This window comes from Paramisgurnus dabryanus, chromosome 2, assembly GCF_030506205.2.
Source record: "Paramisgurnus dabryanus chromosome 2, PD_genome_1.1, whole genome shotgun sequence".
NCBI lineage: Eukaryota > Metazoa > Chordata > Actinopteri > Cypriniformes > Cobitidae > Paramisgurnus > Paramisgurnus dabryanus.
Window position 1 is genome coordinate 4,239,686 of NC_133338.1, and position 20,213 is coordinate 4,259,898.

The following is a 20,213-nucleotide window of genomic DNA, read 5'->3' on the forward strand; positions in this document are numbered from 1 at the left end:
ATACAATGGTTATAGTGATAGGTTGGATTAGGGTAGTTTTGGTTTTAGGCGTTGAGCACAGAGATGTGTATGCCACCCCTTATTGTGTCTTTATTCCCATAGAAATATTTTCTCTCCTGAAATAATTTGCAGACGAATCCAGCTTGGGTTTCTGAAATTCTCGATATTCAAGCCACGAAAGAGCCCCATCGAAACCCAAATAGACTTTTTGGTGCAATAATGCACTGTTTGCAAGAACTTTTGTTTGGAAAAAAATATATACTTCTCGAGTACCATATTTTGCTCTATTTATTTATTTATATTGCTTTCCTAAAGATGAATTGAACAAAATTGTCTATTGAACAACTAAATGAAATGTAACATGATGCAATTATATGTTTCAAAGACATTTGTGACCCTGGACCGCAAAAGCAGCCATAAGTTGCACATGTATATTTGTAGCAATAGCCAACAATGCATTGTATGGGTCGAAATTATGCCAAGTTTATGCCAAAAATCATTAGAATATGTTTCATGAAGAAATTTTGTAATTGTCCTACTATACACTGCAAAAACTGATTTTCAAGAAAAAAGTTTCTTAGTATTTTTGTCTTGTTTTCAATAAAAATATCTAAAAATTCTTAAATTAAGAATTATTTTTCTTGAAAATAATTTTTTGCAGTGTAAATATATATAAAAGCACTTCAAAAAATGATTTTCAAGAAAAAAGTTTCTTAGTATTTTTGTCTTGTTTTCAGTAAAAATATCTAAAAATTCTTAAATTAAGAATTATTTTTTTGAAAATTATTTTTTTGCAGTGTAAATATATATAAAAGCACTGCAAAAAATTATTTTCAAGAAAAAAGATTCTTAGTATTTTTGTCCTGTTTTTAGTAAAAATATCTAAAAATTCTTAAATTAAGAATTATTTTTTTTGAAAATAATTTTTTTGCAGTGTAAATATATATAAAAGCACTGCAAAAAATTATTTTCAAGAAAAAAGTTTCTTAGTATTTTTGTCCTGTTTTCAGTAAAAATATCTAAAAATTCTTAAATTAAGAATTATTTTTTTGAAAATCATTTTTTGCAGTGTAAATATATATAAAAGCACTGCAAAAAATGATTTTCAAGAAAAAAGTTTTTTAGTATTTTTGTCCTGTTTTCAGTAAAAATAACTAAAAATTCTTAAATTAAGAATTATTTTTCTTGAAAATCATTTTTTGCAGTGTAAATATATATAAAAGCACTGCAAAAAATGATTTTCAAGAAAAAGTTTCTTAGTATTTTTGTCTTGTTTTCAGTAAAAATATCTAAAAATTCTTAAATTAAGAATTACTTTTCTTGAAAATCATTTTTTGCAGTGTAAATATATATAAAAGCACTGCAAAAAATGATTTTCAAGAAAAAAGTTTCTTTGTATTTTTGTCTTGTTTTCAGTAAAAATATCTAAAAATTCTTAAATTAAGAATTATTTTTTTGAAAATCATTTTTTGCAGTGTAAATATATATAAAAGCACTGCAAAAAATGATTTTCAAGAAAAAAGTTTCTTTGTATTTTTGTCTTGTTTTCAGGAAAATATCTAAAAATTCTTAAATTAAGAATTATTTTCTTGAAAATCATTTTTTGCAGTGTAAATATATATAAAAGCACTGCAAAAAATGATTTTCAAAAAAAAAGTTTCTTAGTATTTTTGTCCTGTTTTCAGTAAAAATATCTAAAAATTCTTAAATTAAGAATTATTTTCTTGAAAATCATTTTTTGCAGTGTAAATATATATAAAAGCACTGCAAAAAATGATTTTCAAGAAAAAGTTTCTTAGTATTTTTGTCTTGTTTTCAGTAAAAATATCTAAAAATTCTTAAATTAAGAATTATTTTTCTTGAAAATCATTTTTTGCAGTGTAAATATATATAAAAGCACTGCAAAAAATGATTTTCAAGAAAAAAGTTTCTTAGTATTTTTGTCTTGTTTTCAGTAAAATATCTAAAAATTCTTAAATTAAGAATTATTTTTCTTGAAAATCATTTTTTGCAGTGTAAATATATATAAAAGCACTGAAAAAAAATGATTTTCAAGAAAAAAGTTTCTTAGTATTTTTGTCTTGTTTTCAGTAAAAATATCTATTTTTATTTATTAAGATGCTTTTTCTTGATGAGCAAAATGACCCAAGAAAATAAGTCTAGTTTTTAGACCAAAAATATCAAATGTAAGTGATTTTTTTTGCATAAAACAAGCAAAACATCTGCCAATGGGGTAAGCAAAAAATCTTGAAAATTTTTCTTAAACACTAAATTCTAGAAAAATTTGCTTACCCCATTGGCAGAATGTTTTTGCTTGTTTAATCCTCATTCACTTAAATTTAATATTTTTTGTCTTAAAACTAGACATATTTTCTTGGATCATTTTGCTCATCTAGAAAATGCATCTTGACTTGAGAATCTTTAGATATTTGTGCTTAAAACAAGACAAAAATAAGTCATTTTTTGCTGTGTATGACTGGTTTTGTGGTCCATGGTCACATTTAGAAAGTTTTAATTGACCATTGCTTTATGTAATACACATTATGTAACATTCACATATAAAGACTTGTTGTGTTAGCCTGGTTAGCCAGACCTACATCAAGATGTAAGGTCTGGCAACTCTTCACACAAATGGCTCAATGCAAGGGGCGGGATATAGGTTGTCCCTCAAAATGCCTCTGCACGCAATAGGATAGCGCTATGACGGATCAGAGCAACGAAGAAGGTGACGTAGTTACCGTAACCAGTCGGCAAAACTCCAAACACATCTTTCTTGCTTAAAAAGGACTTCAGTAGGGTTTATTTGCTCTTCTCTCAAAGAAAAACATAAGTCTAAGTCCTCCAGAGTCGCGGCCAAAGCCGCTTCAAAAGATAGCTGTTCGCCAGCAGCAGCAGCCATTCTCTGTTTTCAAGTAGGAACCGTTGCAGCTCTGTCGTCATCATGTTAAGCCCGCCCCACAGACGCTACACACGATGTGATTGGCCTGACCAAATTTTGGTTTTTGGACCGGTTAAGTGTATTGTGAGTGCCTAGACTAAACCCTGGCAGCAAATATATTTTGCGGCCGCTAGGGTGCGTCTAGATTTCTAGGCTATTGTTGTGTTGGTTTAACAGAACAAGTTTAACAGCGAGCAGGTTACTTAAAAAGTTAATTATAGACACATTTACACTTCTCTCTCGAACATCAGGGTGTATGCCTTTAAATTAGAGGTTTAATGCAAGCGCTATCTGTGTTAATCTCTGCAGACCGACGCCAGTCTTATGTCCTGTTCAAACCACAACTTCACTTATTTCTATTCTCATTTACCTCTTTGCATTTGTTCATTGTTTTCAACAGCCATCTATACTGTTAAACAGAAGCTGTCCTACTAGCAAACTTTTCAAACATAATCCTGGCAGTAATATATTAATCTAGTATATTCATCTCACACCGTATAGTTGTTTATTTGAAACTTCTGTTTTTTGGTGTCAGGGCAATTGTGTGCTAACAGTTCATCTTGGTGATGAGGTGCTCAGTGATGGAGAACAGGGCGAGGTCGAGCTCTTCCTGTTGTTTACCGGCTCCACTCAGAGACATCTTACTAGTACACAGAGGGTTAACCAGACCACCCTTCAGGCTGTCTGTCCAGGTAAGTTGTGCCTTTAAATGTGTGATGCTGCAAACACCTTTATTGACAGATCCCCAGCATTGCCATTCTGAATGGAGCATTTAAAGTCCCCCTGTAGTCTATAATTTTATCACTTAAAACTCATCTTTGAGCATCATAATAGCAGTTTTTCCTGTGACAGTAATTTCTTTATGCTTTAAACGGCTTGAATATAACTTTATAACCTTGCCTCATTAAGTATAAGCGGATCTATGAATATGCAAATTAGTTCCCATCTCTACTCAATCTAAAAGCTCTGACCATAGATATGAATATGCGAATTAGTCCCCACCTTTACTTTTTCGCATCATCTCGGACCATAGATTTAAATGTAAATAGATGCTACATTCTGCGTTGATGTTAACAGGTTACAGCATTCACAATGCACGTGTGAGCATCACAGAAGTAGTCTATGCTGCAATCCTTACATAATATCTATGGCTCAAACCCCACTCGTTCAACTGTGATGAGGAGATTGGTTGTATGTTTGTGACATAGGAAACTAATGCGATTTTAAACCGCTGGAATGAAATTGTCTTTGGGAAACTCAAATTTTCTCCAAGAGTAAATACTCAACAATGGTGTTGAATGATGAATTTGCACTTGTTTTGTGTTAAAGCATATTAAAAACACCACATAGACATAAAAACAACAATTCAAACTAGATTTTTACCACCGGGGGACTTCAAAATTAATAAGCCTTTCAAATCTTTATTCAAAAACATTAACTTGGAAGTTGCTTTGTAAAACTTTCTTTCTGAGAGTGTACATCACACTAAAGATATAAAAACATTTCAACTTTCATTTCATGGCAAAGCATTGATCTGCTTTTCTGAATAGCACGAGTCACGACCAGCCCAACACAGCAACATTAGATTAGCAATGATATGAGTGTGGGCGGGGCCATCTGTTTATGACGGCGGGTAGGGGAGTGTCTTGGAAACATTTTTTTTTTATTACTCTGCTTGCCAGTTGACACTAAAATTATACACACTAACATCCTTCAAATAACATCCTTCAAATGACCTTCAGTTTAAAAGTTGGTGGTGTATGTTTGACTATTGTCTATGTTCTTCTGATGATCTTAGTGTTTACTCAGTAAGGGGGTGGGAGATGATTTATGTACTGCACGGTGAACCAGAAATGCTCCTAAAATCAAACATGCTGACCTGTGTCCTCTGTAGACAGATAGACGAATTAATTTTGCAGACTCATGAGGTTGAAAAAATATAAAGATACAACAGTTTAATTTCTTTGGCTCTCTTGCATAGTCATGCTAAGACCTGTTAGCATAAAATTATGGTTATGTCTATGGTTAGCATTATGTTTAAACATGCTAACATGCTAACTTTATATAAGCTTAATGTTAAAACATGTTTTCATCATGTCAGTGCCATTTTAAAACATACTAGCATCATGCTAAGTAAGGGATAATGTCCAGCCGGTTGTTATCACGAAATAAGCACCGACAGACGTTATCAGCGAAGTGAATGGTCTTGTATCACACTGAAGGGGCTTATTTCATGATAACAACTGGCTGCCTGTACATTATCCTGCTTATTACACAGCTTTTTATCTCTTAAGTAAGGTAACGGACATTAAATATTGATTTGAAATATTTTATTTGCCAATTTTTTTACGAATGCAGCATATGGCAAAAAATTAATTTCTTTGGCCAAAAATATGTTTTAAATATATGCTCAATACATTTTGTATTAAAGTAAAGCTTAATTAAATATATTTTTTTATTTGAAAATATATTTCGTTTTATTTAATATTTCAAAATGGATTTCTAATTTTACAACCCATCCGGCAAAAATATATATTTTTCCTGGCCAAAATTTATAAGTTTGTATAAAATGTATGAATTATAAAATGTATACGTATGTATAAAAATATATTTAATATAATTTAAATATATATTTAATTATATAAAAAGTATATTTTTGCAGTTGAAAATATTTTATATTTTAACCTATTTATTTGAAACATACAACGTTTACAACATATTTAAATGCTATAAAGTATATATATTTTTAAATGTATATTTCAAAATATATAAAAATGGCCAAAAAAATGGATTGGTGAAAAAACATATCATATTTTGTAAATATATCAAAATACATATAAAATATAATAAAAAATATAAACATAAATAACATATATATATATATATATATGTTATATATATATGTATACATATATATATATATATATATATATATATATATATATATATATATATATATATATATATATATATATATATATATATATATATATATATATATATATATATAAAATTATATATAGGCTATGGTCTGCGAGGAAATTGTTTACTTTGGGTATTAGGATAAGACAAGACATTCAAATGTCACAAACACAATATTTGGTTTAATCATTTGTAAATATAATGTTTTATATGTTATAAAAATATATATTTATATTTCATTATGTGTAATATTAAACTGTACCTACACTGTAAAAAATACTTTGCTGCCTTAAAATTTTTTGTTGAATCAACTCTGATTTACAAGTCATTTCAACTTGTTATTATTTATCTTGACTAGAGATGAGTTGTTATAACTACAGGTGAGTTGTTATAACTTAAAAAATTAAGTTGACTTTTCTCAACTATATTTTATAAGTTGTGACAACTAATCTCTGTTGACATGACTTGTAAATCTGAGTTGATTTAACAAAGAATTTTAAGGCAGCAAAGTATTTTTTACAGTGTATCAAAATTATTTGCAGCAACCAGGTAACCATGTGTTATTAGTTTTAAGAAGTCTGGTATGTAATCAGCGAGTAATCTTGTTTGTTTGTTGTTGTGCTGTATCAGTGTCAGGTGTATTTCTGCTAAAGTCAGATTACAGTTAAAAAGTATTTCATGTTACTGGATGAACCTGTCAACGTAGTTTGTGTCTAAAAAAAAGTTTTTTACTTATGACATTACACTTATAGCAAGTATTAACGGTTAGAAAGTCAGGCTTTTAACCTGAAGGTGGACAACTTGAGTCTCACAGCAGGTGCCCTGAGCAGGGCTGCCATACTCAAATTGTGTTTTCATGATCTGTTCCCGATCTCTATGCAGCTCATAACTGTTGTGAGTCGGTGCCGGTCACTCTGTGCTCAGCGGGACCTGATGGTTTTATTCAAACGCTGGCCAGCAGGCACCTGTGCTTCACACAGGATCTGGCCTTTGACATGGCTCAGTTTCTGGTGAGCGCGGCGGGTCGGACAGACGTGCTGGAGGAGGCTCTGCTGCTGGATGAACATCAGATTCCCATGCAGGAGTGTGAGAGATTGGACCAGAGTCTGTCCCTGGCTCTCGGACATCTCACACTGCCCTCTGACTGGAACCTGATGGGAGATAACACAAGTAAGTGCTGTCTGGTAAACAAAACGTTTTATGTTCAAACACTAAAGCAATCCATGAGGTATGTGACCATTGCACAATTTACACAGTTACACAATGACCACTGCACTTTGGCCCAGGTAGCTTTGGGGACATTTTGTAATAAGTGTACTGTAAGATGCTTTAAAAAACATAAACTACACAAGACAGTAGTCATTGGTTATTTCTGAGATACTGTAAATTGAGCACATTTATGTGGTTTGAATGATTTTTTATTTTGCTTTAAAATTGCCATTGTGATTGTTATAATATTTATTAGATTTTGTATCTTTATTTTATGAACTTATGCAACATATGTTACTCTTGATTTGCACTAGAGATGTACTGATATATCGGCCAACAATCGGTCGATTATGAAAAAAATATGTTCGATAGTCATGGCTGATATATATGGAAGGTTTTTATATGGTAATTTTAAATGAATTAATAAAAATAAAAACACAAAAATGTCCCAAAATGGAAAATTAAAAACTAAAATAATATTAAAACATTAAATTAATTAATTGTCAATTTTAAGATGATAATGCAACTTTAATTGGCAAGACTACCAATAGTAAAGGGGACAGAGAATGAAAAAACATTTTTAGCTTGTCTTTGTTGAATAATGGTAGTCTACCCGCATTCATGAACATACAAAAAGTTCTAGACATGCTAAACATCTCAGTCTTCTAGAAATTCCTCTTTTAGAAATGTCAGCCAGAAAACGGCCCAATCTGAAAAACTGATGCTTATGACATCACAGGCATCTCACTGCCCCTCCACTTTAAAATAATTGGCTGCATTTTTTGAGTGGCAGCAAAGTCAGCCAATCAGTAATGAGATTGCAAGTTAAGCCAGTAGGGGGAGCCAAATAGGTGCAAAACCACTTGTTTAAAATCCCCAACCCTAATAGAGCTATCTGAGAGAGGTTTTTAGGAAGCTTCTAAGGAATTACAGACCCAAACAAAAACATTTTTGTCTACATGTCACATCACAGAACAAGGATAAATACCCCGTTCAATCATTCTATGTCACCTTTAACTCATTACCCGCCAGCCATCTTTTTTAAAAGTTGCCTGCCAGCATTTTTTGTGATTTTCCATTTTCCAAGAAATTTTCTTCTAAAAATATATAAACATACAAATAATTAAATTGAAAGAACAGACCCTCTGTAAACAATAAACAAACAAAATGGGGGAAAAAATGTATCCTATATATTTTTTCTCTGCTTATAAACTCTTAAATATGGGTATTTTTTCTTAAAAAAATAAAAAAAATTGCAAAAAGCTGAAATAATTGCCTTTTTGTGAAGGAATTTTGTTAGAGATTATTATCAAAACATACACAGGGTTTAAAATTAGTAAATATTTTTTTGCTTCAGTTTAAAAACATTTTTTTCTCTTAATTGACGAGATAACTCGTCAATGGCGGGGAAAGAGTTAAAATTAAAAGTCAAACAACATTTCCCTGAGGCAATAAACTTAATTCCAGTTTCAACTTAATTCAGCAAACTTAAAGTTAAAGTTTATTTTTCTTACTGCATTGGCAGATATTTTGACTTATTTTAAGTACGAAACCTCTTGATTTTCATTGTTTATTTCAATAAACAAAACTTAATATCTTAAGCCACTTGCTTACCAAGTAAATTTAACAATTTTCAGATATTTATTTTAGAAAACAAAAATACAAGTAAGACTTTAATTTTTTTGCAGTGTGTAGCAATAAAGTCGCAAAGATGGCAACACTGCTTCAGACAAGTAAACCCCACCCACTGATTAATATAGAATTTGCATACAAGTTGAAAATGAAAATCATTAAATAAATCAAACTTAACATTTTAATTCGATTTTTGTCACTATTTTTGTGTTTTATTTTCAAATTTCAAATGCAGTAAAGATGGATTATTACCTTGAAAAATAAATAATTTTAAATAATGTTTTAATTTTAATTTTAGAATTTCATTTACAATTTTGGGAAATATTTTGTGATTTGATTTTTTATTTTATCAATCAATTAATTAATTTAAAATTGACAGAAAAAACTTCCATAGATATATCCTGTCAATCTAAAGAGAACAGGAAAATGCAATGAATTTGAGCTCTGTGTATAGAAAATGTAAATAAACATCACTAATTTAATGTTCAGTATTAATGGTCATTATGTGAACAAATACCATTCTTCAGAATTGAGTTAATACAAGTACAACATCAAACTATCTGCATCTATATTAGCATATATATGTCTGAATATTTGGCTATCGGTGGAAAAATATAATATCGGTGCATCTCTAGATTGCACTTAAGTTTTATCAAATTTAAGGTTGTTGTAATTGACACTGATGTTCTCTGTATTAACCCTTTAACTCCACCCCCTTTTTTGAGTGTGGTTTGAAAAGGTGATGTGCACTGGTAACTCTGGCTTTCTTTGGTCTAGAAGCCTAGTCTTCGTCTCTTTTAAAAGACGACACATTAAAGTTTAAAGTTGTTAATATTAAATAAAAAGTAGTTTATATTAAGAAATATAAAATATTTACTTTATACCACTTATGGTTCTACATGGGTGCATAAGTTGTTCTGAGTATGATTATGGGCCAGAGCCAGTGAATCACTTTCAGTGCTATTTAGCACCATTGTTTATTAAAGTGTAGGGTGCATCCCTTTGTGTGCACCACCCCATCCCAAACAATGTTTTTACATTAAACAATCGATTTGAATTAAACAAACAATAAATTATGCAATGTAGTGCTGTTGGTTATGACTATATATTTCTAAGGTTTGATTACACTAAATGTATCAAAAATTACTGCATTTTATAAAATGTCATAAAACTGGGCCCCCCTGGCAACTTCTCGCACCCCTCAAAGTCTCAAGTGTAGTTATGAGGCTGTAAAACCTGTAGGGGGCGTCTTAGCATTATGAGTTTGTCTGTTCCCCTGCAATATTAGATTTTTATTATGATGCAAACTTATGAGAGTAATAAACAGTTTTATAGTCATATACTTTGCACTGGCTTTAACTTTTGGTTTAATAGTGTTAATAACACTTGATTTATTGCAAGAGTTTATGGAAGCATTACAAGTTATTCTTGGCTTGTCTCTTGTTGCTAGAATTCGTTTTCTTCCTTTTCGGTCACTATTACAGATTTCAAATAGTATGTACTGTATGAAGTATTTTCATCCTGATATAAACTTCCCAAAAATAAGCTATTTTGGGTTCACAGCAGCAACACATCATGAATTATAGTTTGACATTTAATGTTTAACTCTTTAATGCAATAATTATTATTACATGTGTGTTTTTTTATTTCAAAGCAAAAATATAATCATTCATACTTTACCCAGTACCTCCGGATTATGTAATGCAAAGGGTTAAATAACAAATATAGTAAACATTGACTGTTTGTCTGTGTTGTGATTTACAGTCATATATGTATATATAGCTGTACACAGGGTGTGTTGAGGACACGTGCAAGGGTATTTAACTTGCCCAATCAAGACATTACAGGATTAACTAGTTAGTAATTAACCCTAATTCATTGCCAAAGGCTTGTCCTGTCCTTTATATAATCAAATACTTTAATTTACATCCACTTCTGTGTCTTCTAAATGAAACATTGTGTACTCGTGAATGATTTTAGTCAAGCTTTGTTATGTCTGCATGCATGTTGAGAGTTAGGGAGTGTGTGTAAATTATGAGCGTACTTGAAATGATGTTGAAATTTTGATGTTGTCTCACTGATTGAGTTTTCGTCCGTCTTTCAGAGCTGGAACCTCAAGAGACCCTCCTTCATTTTGCAGCCCGTCGTGGGCTTTACAAAGTGGCCAGTTTCCTCCTAAAACGGTCAGGGGCTCGAGAGGCCCTCAACATGTGCAACAAAGAGGGGGACACGCCGGCAGTCATTGCCCGGAGCCGAGGACACACGGCACTGCTGGAGCTCTTCACCCAGTAAGTCCATAGATCATGTTTTGGGATTATCTATTTTGATTCTCTTGTTAATGTGATGTCACACTGATAAAGCCCCGCCCACGGCCACTGACTGACTGGTTTATTTTACCCAAAAGCTTTTCTAAATGTGTTTGTTAGAACGTTGTAAAGATACTATTGTCTGTATTCACAGGAATCAGATTGTTTTTTACCGAAAGCTGTAGCTCATTTGCATTTAAAGGTACACAGACGAAAACAGCACTTTTTTGCTCCCGCCAAAATAGCGGCATTTGGACATGCTACAATAAATGATCTATGGTACACCTGAGACTTATATTATATCTTGTAAAAATGGGTGTAATATGTGCTTTAAATGAAAGCTTTGCTCTGTCAATATTGTAAACAGTACTGCAATGCAATTCTTTTATTGTGCAGTCTTATGCAAGAGCATTTCAATCGTTTGATCAAAGCATATCGTTTAACTGCTGTATGTTTTATAACATTTACAGACTCTCTGACGTCTGTGTTTAGTAAACCTGTTCTGTGTGAACAGAACTGAACTGTACTATTTGTCTAAGCTTTGTGTGATCTGAAGGTTTTAAATCCAGTTTGTGGTCTGGCTGTGATCCAGATTCTCAGAACTGGACTGCATTTAGTTGCAGTTATTTGGTTTAGGTTTGACGCATGAAATTAAGCCTAAATTAGACTTGGATTTATTCAATAATTGCATAAAAACTCTCCAGATTAATTTAAAGGTGGGGTGCATGATCTCTGAAAGCCATTGTTGACATTTGAAATCACCTAAACAAACACGCCCCTAATCTGGCCCTTCTACTGATAGACCGGTTCCTCACATACGCAACCCAGGCAATGATGTTTGTTAGTAGACACCCCTCTTACTGCTGATTGGCTACAAGTGTTTTGGTAGTCAGCCCGAGCCCAAAGTGTTTTTCAAAAATCATGCACCCCACCTTTAATGAATGTCATCAATTTGAGTGCATTTAAAGTGTTTACTCCACCCTTAAAATTCTTAACATTAAACTCACCTTAATGTCATCCAAGATGTTTATGTGTTTCTTTGTTCAGTCGATAATAAATTAAATTTTTTTGAGGAAAAGGATTTTTCTCCATGTAGTGGACTTTAGTGGACCTCAATAGTTTACAGTTTCAAGGCAGCTTCAAAGGGCTCCAAATGATCCCATCTGAGGCATAAGGGTCTTATCTAGCGAAACAATCGTCATTTTTGCAAAAAAAGTATTTCTCGTCTTGCAATAGCCAGCGCGACCTTACGTATTACGTAATCACGGCAAAAGGTAAAAGAGGTTACATATGTAAAACACACACACTGTCAGAAATAGGGGTACAGTAGGGGTCCATTTCTGTCCCCCAAGGTACAATCAACACAAAAAGTACCCCATAGGGCTCATTATTGGACCTCAAGGTACACATATGCACCTTTTTGAGGGTCAAAAAGGTACATATTTGTTCCCAAGAATTAAAAGGTACATATTTGTACCATTTCTTTTAAAAGATAAGGTACAATGTTAAGAGACAGCCTCTTGCCGATTTTTTTTTATTTGTTGTTCTAGACAACTGCTGTAAATCTGGTGAGTAACGTAAATAACTATTGTGTCAATTTTTGTTTCCTTTAGTTGGACACATGGGTATTGAAGTAGTATTAGTTTTCTTCAGTTCATTGACAGTGTGTTTAATTTTAAATTTTAAATTTTAATGAAAAAAAAAAGTTAATTTCACTTAATAAAAACTGTGATATGAACTCAAAAACTGCAATTGATTAACCATAATTTAAACTGAATAAATACTGAATAACTGAATCCCTCACACACACCGAAAAAAACCCGCGCTTTTATTTTGACACGCGCCCATCCCCCCACATCTCACGGTCGGAGTCAGTTTCACAGAGCAGCGCAGGAGGACGACAGACACTTAAAGAACATTAACAGGTAAGCCCTGGAAACTGATTCATCATCTTTAAAACATTTTTAAACTTTAAAAATGTGTTGTTTGTCGTGGCTCTTCGTTTTAATACTGATTCGGTTACGGTTATTTGTGTAAAGTTGTATAAGACGAGTCAACGCGATATTGACACAGCACTATTGCCTCATACTCCTCAGACTCATTTTTATGAGCAGGTTAATGTGCATTAAGTATACCACAGTTATGTAAGTGGAGAAATAATTCATATTTATGTGTGTTTTCTCACAGTTTAGTTTGAATCTCTCTCAGTCAGTCAGGGGGAGATTAACTGACAGACTGTATAACGTTACACGTCTTACCAAGAAACCTTTTAAAGGTAAGTTAACGTTACGTTACCACATTTATTAATTTATTTATTATGTTGTTTGAGTACACCACAGTTCTGTAAGTGGAAAATTAATTTATATTTATGTGTGTTTACTCACAGTTTAGCACAAATGTTTCCCGTGGAAGTTTGAATCTCTCTCAGTCAGTGGGGAGATTGACTGACAGACTGTCTACTTGCCACCAAACAGTAATTTACCCTGAAACCTTTTTAAGGTAACGTTTTTCCACATTTATTAATTTATTTATTATGTTGTTTGAGTACACCACAGTTCTGTAACGTTAAGTGGAAAATTAATAATATATTATGTGTTTTCTCTCTCAGTAAGGACTAACGTAAACTGACTCTCTGTCTTCTCTCAACCAAACAGTCATTTAAGACCTTCTAAAGGTAACATTACCACATTTATTAATGTATTTATTATGTTAAGTGAGTACACAACAGTTCTGTAAGTGGAAAATTAATTCATATTTATGTGTGTTTTCTCACAGCTTAGCGCAAACGTTTCCTGCGCAAGTTTGAATCTCTCAGTCAGGGGGGAGATTGACTGACTGACTGACTGTCTACTCGCCACCAAACGTCAAAAGTCAGTTACACAGAATCCTTTTAAAGGTAACGTTACCACATTTATTTATTTATTATGTTGCGTGAGTACACCACAGTTATGTAAGTGAAAAATAATTCATATTTATGTGTTTCTCTCTCAGTAAGGACTAACGTTAACTGACTGTCTGTCTGTCTGCTCAACCAAACAGTGGAAAATTAATTCATATTTATGTGTGTTTTCTCACAGTTTAGCACAAACGTTTCCCGCGCAAGTTTGGATCTTTACCATTGAGGGTGGTACCACATTTATTTATGTTGTGAGTATACCACAGTTCTGTCAGTGGAAAATGTATTCATATTTTTGTGTTTTCTCACAGATAAGTATGAACGTGCCCAGAGCAGTTTTCGATCTTTACCATTAAGGAGGCTGACTGACTATCCTCTACCACCCGTCATTAACACAACAAAAACTAAAGAAATGTTACTCCATATGGACCTATTCATTTACTCATTATGCTGTGAGTACACCACAGTTTTATCAGGGAAAAAATTTATATTTGTGTGTTTCTCACTGCTTGGCAAGGACAGATGTGGCCCTGTTAAAAATGTTTAAATGTCGTTTGGTTTAAGGAACAGCACACTGATTTTGTTTTAAAATATTCCTGTTTGGACAGTCTGTTAAAGCCATAAAGGAATACTTGATATATTTCATAAGTAAAGTGTAAATGTAGTATTAGTTTTTAATGTTGTGAATTTGGACTGAACAGCACACTTCTGTTTTATATCTAAACCTTTTGTAAAATAAATGATTGTTCAATAAACTGTGTATTTTATCTTTTCTGTTATCATTTTTTATACTAATGTTTAAAATGTACCTTTACGCTGAACGATTGGCTAAACCAACACAAATATATTGAGTCATATGCACTTATAATTTAAAGTTTACAGTACTTAGATTGAGATATATGTATAAGTTTTAAAACCATAATCAATGAGTGTACCCTGTCAAAGCCAATTTTGTACCCTTTTTGAAGGGTCCATATTTGTACTGTTAAATAAAGGTACAAAATTGTCACCAGAGGTACAAAACTGGTCTCTTAAGGTACAAATCACAAGGGTACAAATTTGTACCCTCTGCCAAGGGTACAAAAACTGTACCCTTGAGGGTACAGCCCCAGTGACAAGCCATTGTACCCCTAAAGGTACAATTATGTCCTTTCTTTTCTGAGAGTGCACTTGTGCACTATTTTAAACAATAAACTGACACAAAGACATTAATTGGTATCATTCCACATACAAAAACGGCGGAATGGTCCTCTTTCTCCACACTCATAAACACTGGAGCGGTAGTTTTACATAGGGCTGGGACGATTAATTGTGCAAATGCGCGTTTTCTCAATGAATGATTTTAAAATGGATAGTTCACCCAAAAATCTAAAATAATGTCATTAGTGACTCACCCTCATGTCGTTCCAAACTCGTAAGACCTTCGTTTATCTTCAGAACACAGTTTAAGATGTTTTATATTTAGTCCGAGAGCTTGTTGATGCTTCATTGAAAATCTATGTACGGTATAATGTCCATGTCCAGAAAGGTAATAAAAACATCATCAAAGTAGTCCATGTGACATCAGTGGGTCAGTAAGAATGTGTTGAAGCATCCAAAATACATTTTGGGCCAAAAATTACTTTGTTTAGTATTGTCTTCCAAAAGTCACGTGACTGCAGTGACGCGGATGACGTGTTATCTTCAGACATGTTTTTTTGTGAAGACTGTATCTCCCTAAGACTGTAAACGAAGCCCGGGCGCACAAAAAAATAACAGCTGGGATGCACCAGATAACACATCAGCCGCGTCACTGCAGTCATAACGGAAGAGAAGACAATGCTGAATAAAGTTGAAATTTTTGTTATTTTTGGCCCAAAATGTATTTTCGATGCTTCAACACATTCTGACTGACCCACTGATGTCACATGGACTACTTTGGTGATGTTTTTATTACCTTTCTGGACATGGACAATATACCGTACGTAGATTTTCAATGAAGGGTCAACAAGCTATTTGACTAAATACAAAACATCTAAGGACGGTTTCACATTTGGTGCGATTGCCTGGTCCGAACCCGAGTTCGATTGCTCCCCCCCTCCCCATGCCCCCCATGGACTGTGTTCACATATTATTTTTGCATCCGAACCGCGGTACGCTTGCATCATCAAGCTGCAGCCGGCGCGTTCTCATGTTGCTGTAAACGAGAAGACGACAAGTGTGATTGACTAACTGAAAGCAGAGAGATAAAAATTTACGTCGGCGAACAGACCGCGTTGTCATCGAAACGACTTTAGTGTGTTTGCGGCAGACAGACGAAAGTGCGTTTCTGTATTATTTCTTTGAAAACAAAACCAAAGGTTTAAAAAAATAAGTACAAAAGTCAAGCAAGCATTCTATGCATTTTGTTGTCAAGGGCAGTATACGCACACAAACACACACGTCTGTTTTGGCGGGACATTCAATATAATACGTAATTAACAGCGGTTCACTTCCGCGATTTGGAACGGTTGCACTCACATTGGCAGCGAACCGATCTGGAGTTCACATGAAACGAACCCCAGACCACCCTTTTTAAGCGGACTCGAGTACGTTTCGCGGGTGCGCACCCGAGTTCGGAAGACAGCGTTCACATCATCCAAATGTACCGAACTCTGATTTCAATCGAACCCGGTGTGGAATGTGGAAACGCCCTTAAACTGTGTACCGAAGATGAATGGAGGTCTTCTGAGTTTGGAACAACATGAGGGTGAGTCATTAATGACATTATTTTCATTTTCGGTGAACTATCCCTTTAATGAATTATGGTGAAATGCCACCACATCCAAAAGCCAGAGGGCGCTCTTGTGCAGAAACTCCATTTGTGGCGCAGAAGAAGTTACATTACAAAACACTTTTCCAGGAAATGTCTATAAGCATATTTATATCGCTGTTCTTCAAATCGTTTCAGATATTTTCATGATAATAAAGAATATTTTTAATGATTGTGTTTGACGAGTGTTACTCTTTTAAATGCACATTATAAACGATTCAAACTGATTTTAGATTGATAAGGACTTCCTACTGATCGAAGAGCCATATAACACGCACAAGCTGTGCATGAAACCCAGAATTGGAGCCTTGCGATTCAGAATCGATTTCATTCAGACCAATGTTTTAAATGGGAAACGCAATGTGCATCCCTACGCATAGGTCATGCGTGACCTTTCGATGTGATTACGTAATACGTAAGGTCACGCTGGTGCATCACATGGCTAGTGCAAGACGAGAAGTTGTGGTATAAAAGTACTTATTGTGTATTTTTGACAATCATTTCGCTAGATAAAACCCTTATGCCTCAGTTGGAATCATTTCGAGCCCTTTGAAGCTGCATTAAAACTGTAAACTGTTGCTGTCCACTATATGGAGAAAAATCCTGGAATGTTTTCCCTCAAAAACTTCATTTCTTCTCGACTAAAACAAAGAAAGACATAAACATCTTGGATGACATGGGGGTGAGTAAATTATCAGATTTTTATGTAAGTGGAATAATCCTTTAATAAAAGCCAATTCTGGTTAATTGATTTTTGTTTGTAAAAGTCCGATTTGCACAGAACAGGTTCCTTTCATGTGACCTCATTGTAAAAATCACTCCACCCAAAATTAGTCAACACTTTAGGCACGGATATTCTCCATCACATCTTATTAAAACTCTGGCAGTCGAATTGAACTTTTTTTTTTGGCATCATTCTCAGCTGTCTCTTGACTTAATCATATCAGAATGTTGTTCGGTTTAAAGATGACATGGAACGGTTTGGGCACATTGTTGTTAATTTGAGGAAATGTTTTGATGTAGGGAGGATTACTCAGACATGGGTGTTGAGACGCTCAAACAGATCTCCTCCGGCACATGTGCGATACAGCACCACCCCTCTCTGAACACCTACACCCTAACTGTAAGCAGTGAGCCAGGCGGCGCTCCACCCAGCCTGCAGGCTGACATCCTACAACTGCGCAGACACATCATCTGCCATCGCATGGGCAAGGTGTGTCCAGTCAATCTGAACTTTAACTCTTTGCTAGTCTCTTTTTTCTTTTTCTGCATTTGGGATGCGAGATATAAGAAGATATTGGAAATATTGCAAATGTGCATGTTGCAATGGTTTGCAATAACTGAATGATTTTAATACTTAATAAAAAAATATTTACCACGTTAAGAAGTTACAGTACTGTATGTATACCAAAGTTTTAGGCCAGACAAAAATAAAGATCTTTTCACTTTTAATGAACGTCGAAGATGAAAAAGAGCCACAATCTATTTCCAGATAATGAAGTGTTTACTAAAATCCAAAATAACCCGTGACATGAAAACAGTGACAAGGAGTGGAAACATGACAAGACATTCAGACTAATCAAGCTAAACAAGAAACACATGGAGAGAGGTGTTAGGGCGGGGAAACTCAAAATACTACAAATACACTAGTGGGGTTTCCATCCAAACGTGAAGGGATTTTCTGAAAATGTGCACAAAAAAACCCCCGCAAATTAGGTGCGTTTCCATCAAGTTGTTCGGGAGAATGACAATGGTATTGATAACCTAGTAACCAACAGTAAATAAAACAAGGCATGCTTAGAAAATTTGAGATGTGACTGCATAAAGTTACGATTGGGCAAGTTATAAATTTACTAGCATTGCAGCTTGTAATTGCCATACTGAATGCTGTGCACAGAAAAAAAAACAGAATTTTTGACGCAGGCACTAGCAGCAAGGGCATTGTGATGACGTCAAGCCCCGTGTATTTCATTTTTATTTATGGGAAAGACAACTGCGTCCGAAAACTCCAAATCCAATGTTAGGTTTACTTCCTGACTCCTGAGATACCTCAATCGTCCTGTCCCACAATACTATGCATGGGGAATGTGATTGGTCGAGCCTGGTCGAGTTCGAAAAATAAAATGGCGGCCAAGAACGTGCCTGGAGCACAAATTTAGTGTAAATATGTATATTCTCACTTTATACACCTTTTAATTGCATTTCTAGCGAAAAATTTGTATTGTAGTTTTCAAATATGTGATTAGTTATCACAAAGGCGTTCTCTGTTTATATTTCAAACGTGGTGCCTATGAAGTGTGTCCAAAAGCGTTTCTCTGAGCTGCCTTCATGCTTCTGAAGTCATTGCCTCATGTGGCAGTGAGGCAACAAGTCATCTGCCAAAGTTTTCGGACGCAGCCAACGTCAACTGATACAGTCATGTGGGTTTAATGATCACGTCAGATTTTATTCGGCAAATGCATTTCTTTCTCCTATTATTCGCATGTACTCTTTTTCGCATATGTCAAAAACCACCTCAAGCGTGCAAAAAAACTTGCTAACTTTTTGCTTATTAAGAAATTTATCGAAATGTAACGATATTTAATAAAACTTGACTCTTCTGTAGTTACATTAGTAAGGCCGACATCTAAAAGTTGCGATTTTCTAGGCAGATGTGCTAGGAACTATACTCTCAAACTGACGTAATAATCAAGGATTTTTCTGCCTTAACATGGCTGCAGCAGGCGTAGTGATTTTACGCAGTGCCTGAAAATAGTCCACTTGGTTACTTTCAATAGCAGGGGACTATTTTCGGGCAGTGCGTAATATCACTACCATGTTACATCAGCAAAGTCCTTCATTATTACATTGGTCTTAGTACATTATGTAACTAGAGAAGAGTCACGTTTTTTGTAGGAAAAATATTGAAACTCTTTGGTCATTTTTTAACGCAATGCTAATGGTCTAATACAATTCAATTGATTGTGCTAAGCTATGCTAAAAGTGCTAGCACCAGAACCGGAGATCAGCTGAATGGATTACAAAACAGTAAGATTGAAATGTTAAACTTTAGGGGAGCTGGAAAATGAGTGTCCCTTTAAAAATTGCAGTATTTAAGGGGGTGTGCACACCAAAGCATTTAGACGCGTCTGAAACGCCTGGAGGATGCCGACTGCCAGCCTTTTTTTAGCTGAGCGCCAGCTTTCTTCAGCTGAGCGCTTTGGTTGATGTAATACTTCTGCTTTGTTTATCAGTCGTTGTACGATGTCCCAGTTGGTTTTTGTGATATTTGTCCCGCCCCTCCTCCACTGTGATTGGATGGCCTTGTGATAACTGACATTGACAAGATGAGAATTTCACCCAAAGTTGAATATTTTTCAACTGTTAGCGCTCAGCGCGGACAAACCGCCGAGCGCCGGCTTTTAGCTCGAAAAAAAGCTTTTTTGAAAAACGCTGAGCTTCTATTGGAAACAATTTTACGCCAGCTGTGGGCGTAAAAACTTTGGTGCGCACACCCCCTAAGGGTATAAGGGGCTATTT

General features: G+C 34.3%; 1 protein-coding gene and 1 long non-coding RNA gene across 5 annotated transcripts in view; both read left to right on the forward strand.

Annotated features, from left to right (window-relative positions):
- Positions 1-20,213, forward strand: part of LOC135783478 (uncharacterized) — a 111,938-nt gene that overhangs the window by 19,106 nt on the left and 72,619 nt on the right. For all 4 annotated transcript variants that reach the window (XM_065294214.2, XM_073811871.1, XM_073811872.1 and 1 more), the window contains exons 4-7: positions 3,474-3,630; positions 6,743-7,030; positions 10,806-10,989; positions 17,718-17,907. In XM_065294214.2, coding sequence (XP_065150286.1) covers positions 3,474-3,630; positions 6,743-7,030; positions 10,806-10,989; positions 17,718-17,907 — 819 coding nt within the window. The remainder of the gene's footprint in view (positions 1-3,473; positions 3,631-6,742; positions 7,031-10,805; positions 10,990-17,717; positions 17,908-20,213) is intronic.
- LOC135783479 (uncharacterized) lies at positions 12,849-15,069 on the forward strand. Its single transcript, XR_012335069.1, has 7 exons — positions 12,849-12,932; positions 13,195-13,282; positions 13,394-13,506; positions 13,616-13,681; positions 13,783-13,903; positions 14,085-14,131; positions 14,215-15,069. It is a non-coding gene; the product is annotated as an uncharacterized lncRNA (long non-coding RNA).